Source organism: Sorex fumeus, unplaced genomic scaffold, assembly GCF_029834395.1.
Source record: "Sorex fumeus unplaced genomic scaffold, SorFum_2.1 ptg000129l, whole genome shotgun sequence".
NCBI classification, from domain to species: Eukaryota; Metazoa; Chordata; class Mammalia; order Eulipotyphla; family Soricidae; genus Sorex; species Sorex fumeus.
The window spans coordinates 5,182,962-5,195,077 of record NW_026606186.1 but is presented as its reverse complement, the minus strand read 5'-3'; the positions used below and the strand labels follow the sequence as shown (position 1 = coordinate 5,195,077).

General features: G+C 54.8%; 1 protein-coding gene across 3 annotated transcripts in view; it reads right to left on the bottom strand.

The window, feature by feature from the left end:
- Positions 1-327: 327 nt before the first annotated feature.
- The window catches only part of MAPKAP1 (MAPK associated protein 1), a 263,258-nt gene continuing 251,469 nt past the window's right edge, over positions 328-12,116 (bottom strand). For all 3 annotated transcript variants that reach the window (XM_056138535.1, XM_056138537.1, XM_056138536.1), the window contains 2 exons: positions 4,607-4,704; positions 328-683 (listed from right to left, as the gene is read on the bottom strand). In XM_056138535.1, coding sequence (XP_055994510.1) covers positions 558-683; positions 4,607-4,704 — 224 coding nt within the window. In that variant the 3' untranslated portion in view covers positions 328-557. The remainder of the gene's footprint in view (positions 684-4,606; positions 4,705-12,116) is intronic.

Genomic DNA, 12,116 nt, shown 5'->3' with positions numbered 1-12,116 from the left:
GGAGCCTGAGGGTCTTCCAGTCCCAGAAGCCCCCCGCGCAACTCGCGCCAAGGGGACCTACAGTGGCTATGAGGAAATGGGGTGACCACTTCGGGGGCGGGACACCCGCATGCTCAAAACCCTGAGACGGGTCCCCCATCGCCCCCCGGGCAACACTCATTTAAACAAATGGCCCAGTTCACGCTATCGACTCGGCCCTCGCCATTTTCTCCGAGCAATCGAGCCGGAGCTTTTTCCAATCTGCCCGTTCAATATGGGAACAGATTTTAGAGGGAGGAACATAATCAATCCTCTGCCCCAAAGAATGGTCCGTCATACCAACCGTGATAAAGAGTACACCTGTTTATTAAAAGGAAAAAAAAGAAATGTACATTTTGTTCTTCGTTTAAGAAATTTGATCAAGTTGCAAGGACGTGTCTGCATGGCTATGTACACCCTGGGGACGGCCGGGCCGCCCCGTCGCACTGCGGACCCCCAGCCGCCCCCCTGGCTCCGCTTCAGGGCTGCAGGCGCACAGTGGCCCGCGGTGGGCCCTGGCAGGCGGGCGGGGGACGCTGTCACTGCGGCCCCGATTTCTTCTCCTTCTGGAAGCTGAAGCTTGTGCGTCTGTTCAGTTTTCTTTGTTTCTGAGCAAAATAGTCAGCCCGGGCAGTGCTCGCTCGCGATTCCAGGATATAGTTCACCTAGGGAGCAAGGGGACATACTGGTTACTGCCCCAGGGCAGCTCTGGGCTGGGAGGGAGGGGCCCAGCTTAGGTGGCTGTCCCCACACCCAGTGACTGTCCCCGACCTGTCCCAGACCCTGTGGCTGCCCCCAGACCCTGTGGCTGTCCCAGACCCCATGGATGTCCCCACAACTGGGCTCTCCCGTGGGCTGAGAGTGGGACCCGACAGGGCAGGCCTAGGGACCAAGCCAGGGCGCCCACATGCGAAGGCTGAGCTGCAGCCCTTTGTGCCTCACCCTGCCTGCAGTCCATCTTCACAAGGGGAAGAGGGAGAGGATGGGGGCCTGGACTGGGTGCTTCTGTTGGGGCTTTCCTGACCTTGCAGCCTGCCTCCCTGAAGGCCATTCCCGTTGCCTGGCACCTTATGCCCGCGGTTCAGCCCAGCATGAGGACCTCCTCAGCCTCTGGCAGGCGCCGGGCAGGGCTCAAGCTGAGACAGGACAGGGAGGCTCAGGGGGCTGGGGGAGCAGGGGGCACGCAGCTCGGGGTCAGAGCAGGGCTGTGGGCTCTGCTGGTCACTGTCACCAGCATCTGAAGCACTGAGCCCCAGGGTGCCCCAGGGAGCTCCCGGCCAGGCGGTGTCCAAGCCAGATGAATGGGATGAGACAGGAAGAAGGCACAGCATGGAGGTGGCAGCAGAGGTCTGGGTGCACTGGGGCAGGGGATAGCCACCGGGCAGCAGGACACACTGGGGCACCCGCACAATCGGACAGCTTAGTGGGAGGGCCAGGTGCGGCTGGAGGGTATGGGGAATGTGGGGGCTCGAAACCCTCATGGAGGCAAATCTGCACAATGGCCCCACTGGATAGCTGGGGAAACTGAGGCACGGGCTGGCAGGGCCGTTCCCTCCAGGTCCCGGAGCTCTCATGTGGCCAGGCCCAGATCTGGAGCACTGGGCCCCAGAGGTGCCACCACTGTCATGTCCTCAGACCCCTGCTCCCCTGACAGGTGGACAAGGCCAGTTCTCACACGTCATGACTAGGAACCTGAAGGCCTGTGGCTGGACTAACCAGCCCCAGCCCTGCCACCCTGAGGAGCCTGGGGACCTTGGTGTGGGGGGGCAGGGTGGGTTCCCCACGTGGGCTCCGGCCCCTCCCAGCTTTCTACTCAGTCCCAACAGCAGGCGGCAAGGCTGGGGAGTGGGCACAGAAGGCTGGCCGTGCTCGGCCCGCCGCCTTGCCAAGTCACCAGCTGAGAGCAATAAATCATGAGGTCCGCAGGGCCGGTGGGTGATCTGGGATGCCACGACGACGTCTGGAGGAGGAGGGCTGGCGTTCCTGGGCAGAGCCGCCCTCATGCGCGGCCGCTCCAGCCTTGTACGGGCAGCGCGCGGCGGAACAGGGAACTTGACAAAAGCGTTGACAAAGACTCCTTAACAAGCCAACTCACTCCCAAATTTATTATCTTCAGTGCTTTGTGATAATCACACAGATAATTTTAATGGAAGATTAATGTAATAATCAAAAGATAAAAACGCCCTTTGGTCTGCCATTAGCTGGTTAATACGCTGTGGCGTAAAACTTGCACAATTTTATGCACTATAGAGTGTTTCACTTGCAACGCGTTTTACAGCTTAAGGCATAAAAATATAGGGAGTTTCATGGTCAATAAAGCCACAGCCTCTGTCACTCGATCACCAGCAGTGCCAGTTTCAGGACCCTGCGCTCCCTCTGCGAACCCCGCCCCACCCTGCAGCATTCAGACCCCACCTGGCTTAGTGCAGCTGTGTCCTGGCCAACCTGAGGCCATGCAGGACTCCTTGTATGTACTTGGGGCCTCCCTACAAGATGGGGACAGTAACGGTTCTCCAGGAAAAAATCTGGAGGTGCTGAGTTAAGGGGCTTGTCCTGCTTTGACCCACAGTAGCACGGTCCCCTGAGCGGAGAGCCAAGAGTGGTCCCAAGCACCATGGGGTGTAACCCCTCAAACCTCTGACCCCCCATAAAGATCTCTTGCATGGAGTTGGTGCCCACCAGAGAGGTGGGGTTGTGCTCTCTTAAAGGGGGAGGTGTAGCTACAGAGAGCAGGGGGCAGGGGCCCGAGATATGATGGGCTTGGTGCATCTAACAGCTAGACCCGCAGACCCTCCCTCCTTGTTCTCCCTGAAGCTCTTGTGTTGTGGGAAACTCTGGAATTCAGATCAAACCCTCGTGGTGCCAAGACTAGCGCTGAAGGGTCTCTGGTGAACTCTGCAAAGTGGAAACGGTGGACGGGGCAAACCGCTGAGCCTGGCTGGGAGGATGGGAGCGAGGGGAAGGCAACGTGGCCCTTCCTGGGGACCATGGTCAGGGGCCTGGAAGTGAGGCTGGGCCTGGGCACGCTGAGGTTCTCCTGGAGCCGCGGGCATACTGCGAGGTTCTAGGAAGGTTCTACGTGAAAACAGAGGTTTCTGCTAGGCCCGCGTATCTGCTCGGGGTGGGGGCACGGCCTGGACGTGATTTCCCTGCACTCGCTCTCCAGCTCACACCGAAGCCATAACCTGTGTTTCTGCCATCAACCTGCTGCTGTGAAAATCATTCTGGTGTCAAACACAAGATGATGATTTTACTGGAATCCCGCTCAAGCCTTGACGACTTTAATGTTGGCTGTAAAAAGCAGCCCAGCCCCCGAGCTCACTCCTGGGCCCTGCTTCCCTGCTCAGGCCCCCGGGCGGGGGGAAAGGGGAGGGGGAAGGGACCATCTGGCGAGCAGCACCAGCAGCAGCTACTGGCCCCAGGCCCCCTCCAACTTCCCATCCGGGGACCGAGGCGCCTGACGCTTCTCTTCCTTGTCTACTTGCTACTTCTGAAAACCCTGCAGCCACGAGGGCTTGACTCCCAAGTCCCTGTAAAACAAACCCATTTTGGTGAAATCTCCCACTTAGCTGCCTAAGACAAATGTGTGTGGGGGCGGGGCGGGCTTATGAGTCCGGATTCCAGGACTGACACGGCCCAGGTCAGGCTCCTGGCTAAGCCATGTCCCTGAGCCTGTTCTTGTCTTTAAGAGGCAGCTTTGCCATCTGCCCTCAGAGTGGATCCCTGGGCCAGGCCCGGTGCTGGTGTTGGAGCTGCTGCGCTTAGTACTGGCTGCTTTAGCACCCGGGAGGGGGAACGGGCGGGCAGCGAGGCTGGGGGCTGCCCCCACATCTGACCTGGCCTGCCGGAAGTCTGGAAACCACCCATGTGGGGCTACCTGGAGTAGGGGCAGGGTCTGAAAGCTTCTTAGAGACGCACTGTTTGTCCTTGCTCAGACCTCCAGGAGCAGCGATACACCTGGGGAACCATCCAGAGCCTGGCCGTCCTGCGAGTTTGGTGGCCTGGCACCCCGACACATGAGAGACAGGGTGCAAGCTCTCGGCGCCTGCACTTCACAGGCTGGTCGGTCCTGCCCGCAGTGTCTCTGCCTCCCAAGGGCTTTTCCTGCTGGGTCTCAGGGCCCAGCCCTCCCTGACCCCCCAAGGCAGGTCACCTGCCCCCAACACCCCACATTTATGACTAACAACCTCTGACTTCCCGTGAGGGCACAGGGATGGGGCCAGTCCTGGAGGTGTCACTGTCCCTCAGGAACTTCTGCAGATGTGATTCTGCTAGAACAAGCCAAGTTTGCTTTAAGGTGCCTTGAAACGACACCTGTCAACTCCTAGACCCACCACAGGGCCTCAAGGGGCTCCTGATGACAGACAGATGAAGGCCAAGGGATGGGTCACACATGGAGAAGCACATACAGGTACACACATGCATACACATATGCTTGCACGTGCATGCACACATGTGTACACACAGGCTCACATGCTCATACATGCATACAATCACGAGGCTCTGAGGCACAGGCGGCAGGGGCAGCTCTGGCTGGCCTGCGGGGTGCTCCCCGGCAGGGCACCCCTCCACGGGAGAGGCCACTCACCTTGAGCACGATTTCATTGACGGTAGCAGCATCGGATTCGAAGTAGAGGTGTTTGTAGTCGTGATTGCTTAGATAAGTGAGCTTGAATATCGCGTGACCTGGAGAGAGAAAGGGGCAGCGTTGCGGGGCTCTGGTGGGTGACCTCTGCGGGGGCGAGGGGGCCCATATCTACGCCCCCTCTTCTAACTCAAGCACCAGCTGGGATAGGGGGTCATTTCCCCGGGGCAGCTGGGCTGCATGTGAGAAAGGACAGGCCTGCTGGGGTCACACTGCCCCTCGAGCACCGGGAGGTGGCGGGCTGGGCTGTGTGGAGCCACTGGCACAGTTCTGGGGAAGAAGGAGCAGGGTTTGGGGTGGGAGGTCAGTTTGCTGCAGGCCTTTAACCAGAAAGGCCTTTACCTGTTTCCAGTCATCCAGCAAGCAACAGGAAGGAGGAAGGCCAGCTGCTGGGCTGCCCAGGCATAGTCGAGTCTGGCCTCCCTCGTCTCGTGATCCTGCTCCCAAGGCCACAGGCATCCTTGCCTGGGACGCTGGGCTGGGGGCTGCCACTTCCCGAAGCAGCCCCAGCTCACCCGGACCAGATTCCTCCACGCTCGCTCCCTCCGACCCCTCCCATCAGCGCAGCCGCTCCCTTGGACCCCGGAAGCCAGAGTCCCTGGCCGAGCTCTCCTCCCCCAGCCCATCTGAGGCCTCATCTCTGGCGGCTCAGCTCGACCGGCCCCTCTGTGAGTGTCTTCACTGCTCTCCAGAAGGCCCCACGCATTGGTGTCGGAGACCCCTGCATGGTGTATGCCCAGGTGCCCTGGCGGTGCCAGTCAAGCCTGCGCAGGTCCGACATGGCCGTGGGACTCTCTGCCCGGGTGCCTGGGGACTCTGGGGAGCAGTAGCCCGAGGCGCACAGCAGGACGGTTCATCAACAGAGCGGGGCTGCGAGGGAGAAACTTCAGCACGGGCCCACACCGGCCTTCGAATCCTTTTAATTGAGGCGGCGCCGGTCACAGCGATTAACAACCCATCACCCCCATTACTGTAAGTTCACCTCTTTCCTGGAGAAATCTTCTTGGGGACTTTATTTACAGTAGCTGATTCTTCAGACCTCCAAGAATAAGCTGATATATGGGGCTCGGGGCCGGGAAAAGCGCAGCTGCTGGTGTTTTATCCTCGGAATATCGTTTTGATATACTGATGGTGACGGTCAATTTTACATGGAAAAAATGAGCTCAGGATTTCTGAAAAACCTCACCTGCTGGCACCCACGAATTTACCCAGATTCTAAAGCGTGGCATGAGATGCTGGAATCCCCAGTTGGGAGTGAACTGTCCGCTCCACTCCGTGCTGGTCTCGGAGCCTGGCGGCGGGCGGGAAGGTGGCCCTGTGCCCAGGTGCGTGGGCACGTTCCCACAGGTGAGGGTAGTGCCGTGAGCAGGCCCGTCATCTATGAAGGTCAGGGAGCGCGAAGGACACCAAGGACGCACAGACTCGCCCTCCAGGAGGGCTTTGCCACTGACACCTGGCTCTGACAAGCCAGACGGCAGGGCCTGAGGCGAAAAAGGACCAGAAGGTCTTAGGGAGACCCACAGACCTGAAGCTTCGGGGTTCACTGGCTACTCTGAGTGACCACCTGCTCCCGCTCATCACTGACAAAACTGAAGCAGACTTCGAGGCGTGGGCGCCTGTTGGGGGTTAGGAGCTGAGACCCCGCTCTATCGGCAGAGCCGGATGGACACGTGTGTGCGTCAGCCGTTGTCAGGGCCTGGTGGGCTCTCAGTGAGACTCACCTGCAGGGGGCAAAGGAGGGAAGAACGAGAAGCCCCAGAATCCAGGTCTCCCTTAGGCTGTGCTGGAGCAGCAAGAGCCCCGAGGAGGGGCGCAGTGGACAGGAAAGATGCGAGGTGCCCCCTCCCCCCACCTCTCGCTTGCTTGTCCTTCAGGCTGGCCAGGTAGGGCACCCACAGCACTGACAGCAAAGGCCAGGGCGCCCTTAATTTGAATTTCAACACATCAGCCCTTGGTGACAGTCACAGTAAGAGGGGTGGTAGGGAGGGAGAGTGAGCTCTGGCCCGCAAGCTCGGGAGAAATGTAGCACGAGTACCCAACTCCGGGGATCCTGGGGTTTTTCTGGGTGGCCTGAAGGGCACTTTTGCTCAGGTCTGCCAGGAGCATGGCCAGTGCCAGGGCCAGAGAAAGGCCCGTCATGCTGATCGCTAAGGGCAGGCAGGAGCCCACATGGGGCAGGCAAAAAGGGCCGTACCCCACGTGGCACTGCTGACTAGGCCACCAGTGGGCCAGTGATGACAACCATCCAGATGTGCTTTGGGGGGTTGTCCCCCCACCCCCACCCCTGTGCGCTCCTGCACTTGCTATCTGGAGAGAAGCAGTGGCCGCCCAGGGCAGCGGAGGGAGAGTACTGGGTCAGAATGACGGCTGAGGCGGGGAGCAGGCGGGAGGCCACACTACATGTGGAGAGGCGTGGACGACAGAACTCACTCCAGGGGCACGTCAGCCTGATCTGGACCGACACGCCCAAGGGTGACTGCCACTGGTGGGGAAGGGTCAGCCATAGACCAGAGCAGTTTGCGCTGTGTGTGGAGTTCTAGGGCTTCGCCCCACTGGGACAGGCTAGGAAGCGCCATCACCGGCACTACATGGCCCCCCAAGGCTGCTCAGCAGTCCTCCCAGCTGTAGCCCAGAAGGAACCAGAAACATGTGAGGCGACCCGGAATCAGAGAACTAGCAGTTTTCTTAGGAAGGGGCAGACTGTCTTGGCATAAATGTTGGCTGGGAACAGAGGTGTGGACCCCGTAAGACCAAAACTAATACGCCCAGTCTCCCGCTGTAATCACTTCAAATGGTTCTTGCTCAGATGGTTAGCTGTGCTTGGAAACGCAGGCCCGCCAGGCGTCGGGGCTCTGGGGCTGAGCTCCAGCTGTGCGGACTCCCAGCGGCCAGACCTTGGCAGGAGCCCCAGGCTGGCCCAGGAGAGGCCGGGCCGGCCAGGCCTTCTGCTCACACGACACTGAACACAGTGGGGGCTCAGGCGGGGAAGGCGTCTTGTGGCTGATGAGGTGGCTGGAGAGAAAATACTCAACCTTTTGAAGATTTTGTTTTAATCCTCAAATTGAATGGGGCCGCCTCTTGCCTTTATAGAGCTGTAGACATAAAATGCAACGTACCTGAGTCTAAAGGCAGCACCTAAGCACGGGCGACAGGGTTGGGGCAGCACCGAAGCGTCCATCTGCTTCAGAATACTGCAGCGGACAGGTAAGAATGTATTTGCATTTATGTACCCTCCCCCCTTGGTACACACACACACACACACACACACACACACACACACACCCCGAGTACCCCAGAGAAGATGGAATGTAACACTGAGCAGGAACTAATTAGTGGCACAAATGTCAGAAGTGGAGCTGTCTGGGCTTTTGTGCTCTAATTTACCTTCTGCATTATGAATTTTAACTTAAACACAGGCTGTGAAGGAAACAAACAGGCTCCTCTGGCTGATTCAGGGCCGGGGTCCTGCAGAGGCTGCCTTCTCCCAGGCCGGGCTTCTAGACTCCAGGGAGAAGCGCCGATTTCCAGCCACACAGAACAGGGAGCACAGCTTGTGGGGAAAGGGGTCCCTGCAGCTGGGGATCCTTGGTGGGGCTGCCCCCACCCCCCCAATCCAAAATCCCCGAGGGTCTCTGCTTACCAGGAAAGCCTAAAATAAACTTGTGTCTTCTCTCTCTCTCTCTCTCTCTCTCTCTCTCTCTCTCTCTCTCTCTCTCTCTCTCTCTCTCTCTCTCTCTCCTACAAGATATCTACACAGGATCAGAAGGTGAGAAGACAGAGGGGACTTTCCAGGGTCCCAACAGTGGCGCCTGGCAGTGAAACCCTGGTGCTTTGCTGAGGCTGGCCGGTGCCTGTCCTTGCAGATGTGATCAGCCCAAGCAGCAACACCAGGAGCTGTGGGCGTCAGTTAACCAGGCTCCTTGATGCTGGTCTCTACCCTCACCTTCGGCAGCCACTTTGGGCTCCATTTCCAGCTACAAACAAGAAAAAAGACACCAAGGACCCGGACTCCAGTTCCCTTACAGCGGGCAGAAACGTGTTCTCAAACTGGGGTTCCAGGTCACATTCTTCCCTAGCCCTGAAGGCAAGGGGAAATCTTACTGGAGCTCTTGGTTGGGGTAGAGGGTGGGCATGGCTCTCACAGACAAAACCCCACCCTCCTACAGGTGCTAGGGGCCTCTGGTCCCCAGGGTGAGCAACAGTTTTGCTTAGCTGCAGGAATTCAACGTGATTCATCTGGAGAAGTTTGGTTCTCTTGGGCAGCCCAGATGGCAAAGGCCTGAGGTCCGCGATGACCCCAACAGCTGGAGCAGGTGAGCCTGACCCACTTACGCTTCCGCCCATGTCTCTCATCTTTCTTGGGCGCTGGCCTATAAACATAATTAAGGCTCTCCGATTATAAGCACTCCTGTGGCAAACTGATGTCCCTCCTGCCTCTACTTTATCGAGAAGCCTACTGTGCCGATCACTCCAACCTTGATGGATAGATCCCACAACCTTCCCTCTGTTGGGTCCGGAGGCTGCACCTAAACCCGCAGGACACCCCCCTTCCCTGGGCTCCCTGCGGCTGGCCTCCCAATCCTCAGCTGACTTCCCTCAGACAATGGCGCCTTTGGGGCCCTGTGTGACCCCCTTCTCCTTTGCTGGTCCCCGTGTTCTGGACTTGAGCCTCACCTTTTCTAACCTGATGTTTCTTGCCTGTGAGTTTGACCCTTAGGCTTTAATTCTGCTTTGTGTTTCGACTTTAATGATTTAGGACCCACCCGAAAACATGGGGTGCCAGGGATTGAACCCGAGTTGGTCATGTGCCAGGCAAATACCTTACTTGATGTATTATCTCTTTGGCCCCAAAAGCAGATGATCTTACCTATACCTCTAAAATTAATATTACTTAATTTTGCAACAGCAATCCACTCATTACAAGTTAAAACATAAACAACACTGTTGCTGTTGTTGGCTGTTCTGGGGGCCACATCTGGTGGTGTTCAGGGCTGACTCCTGGTGGGGCTCAGGGGACCACACCTTGTTCTGGGGATCCAACCACATGCAGCTGTTTTCAAGGCAAATGTATCACCCTATTTTTTGGCCCCAACAATGTAATTTTTTTGGGTGGGAGGAAACACCCAGTGATGCTCAAGGTTTACTCAGGCTCTGTACTTAAGAATCACTCCTGGTGATGCCTGGGAGAACCATAAAGGACGTCAGGGATCTAATCTGGTCAGCCTTATTCAAGGCAAGTGCCTTACTCGTTGTACTATCTCTCCAGCCCCAACAATGCCATTTTTTATAATGGAAAAATATTTTATATTTTATAAAATATTTTATATTTTTCCAAGGAAGATGAAAAGCCAAAAAGATGAAAAATTTCTAAAATTATTGTATATTTTAAAAATAGTGTAACAGAAAACAGTTGCTTTACTTTTCTGTTTTTGCAACCATATCTTGGATGTGTCCTAATAAGTCAGATCTGTATCTATGTACATCTATATATTTTGGTTCAGCATATGAAGAAAAGTTCATCTCACATTTCCGGAAAAGAGATGTTTTAAGGGTTTTTACTCGCTGACATTATAGACGCTATAATCGCCATATGCAATCTTTGTGTTCCGTTACATTAAAGCCTGTCTTGCTCGTTGAATGAATCTTTTTGCCCTGTGTGGTTTTTAACATCAAGCAGGAGTCTAGAAAGTACAGGTTTGCTTCTGAAGGTTGTCATTTCATTATATGACAATCCAAAAAGCTACACTCATTAATATAATCATTGCTCTCATTAGAAAAGTCTTTAAGTCATGAGAAGTCAAGCTCATAGTGACAGATACAAGTTTTTCAAAATTCTGATTTTTACCTGAAAGCCTGAATTTGGCCACTGGCATCAAATACTATCACTTGCTTTCGTTGGTGTAACAGCCTCACTTCTGCCATTGTCAAAAATGAGCCTGCCAAAGAAGCCCGTGTGAGTCTTTGCAGTGAAAATGGTGTTCCGTGATTTAAGTGGGCAGTGCAGTCTGCAACACAGACAACTGTCTGAGTGTTCTTCCTTCAGACCTGCATTCTGCGGCTGCACCCGAGACAAATAATATGCATTTTAGAAAATAAATTAATTATGAGTTTTCTGATGCTCATGAATATACTATTCTAAAAAGTAAAAGGTAAAGGCCCTCCTGTTGATCATCGATTTGCTCGAGCGGGCCCAGTAACGTCTCCATTGGAGACTTTGTTGTTACTGTGTCTGGCATATCGAATATGTCACGGGGAGCTTGCCAGGCTCTGCCGTGCGGGCGAGACACTCTCGGTAGCTTGCCGGGCTCTCCGAGAGGGGCGGAGGAATTGAACTCGGGTCGGCCATGTTGGCTGCGTGCAAGGCAAACGCCCTACCGCTGTGCTATCGCTCCAGCCCTATTCTATACTATATAATCTATACTATTCTAATGAAACATTATATTACATCTCAGCAACTAAGGACTGGTTGAGTTTTATTCCTCAACTTTTAGAGGTATACAAGAAAGAAGTGAGTTCTACACCTGGAGGTTTCATCTTTAATTTATGACAATCATTCCATGTCACAGGTTTTCCTCTCGTATCCGTTAAGCACTGAATGCCATGGTTTCCTCGGGGCTGCAGAGTTCCACAGAGTTATACTTCTGCTTATTTTCTGATTTGTTGTGCTAATTTTAAAAGAAATTTTAAAGAAATTTTCAAAGAGTTGTTCACAATAATGGATTACATTCAATATTTTGACGCCAGTCCCACCACCATTACACCTTCCCACTACCATTATTTAAAATTTTCCCACCACTACTCAAACCTGCTGAAGAGGCAGATGCTAGGTAATTTATTTTGTACTGCTTGTTATGAATAGCATAAGATGTCACATGGCTGTGAGACTGGCCGCATGCTCCTGGAATTCTAAAATTTTAGCTAATTAGGGTCTGGAGAAATCTCTGCAGTGAGCTGCTTGGTTCCGAGATTCTTTAGTGTGTCTCTGGATCATGGCTGTTAAGTTGCTCAAAGAGCAGCCGGAGATACTTTGTGGGCGTGACCTCCAGTGTCCCATTGGGACAGGGAGATGAGAAGGACTGGCCCAACCCCTACCCCTTGAGGCCTAGTGCTTGCCATCACAGATCCCACGTACCTGGGCTTCTCACTGGGTTTTGGAATTTGGCGGCCGCTGGGACTCCTGGAGGGCAGGTGGAGGGACAATGCCTCTTGTGCTGATTTTTAATAGGCTTTTCTATTTGTTTCATTTTTTGCTCAACTCTTGTCAGTGTTTAATTCCCAATGCATTAAGTTATGTTATTACTCCTCTCTTCTCGTCTTTTTTTTCATATTTAATGTACTTAAGGGGGGAAAAATCTCACCTTAATAAAAAGGGGTGGCATTTATTTTTAAAAAGACTGTCTGAGCCATGGCCATGACTCAAAGGCTGGAGGCCCAGGTTTGATTTCCAGAACCT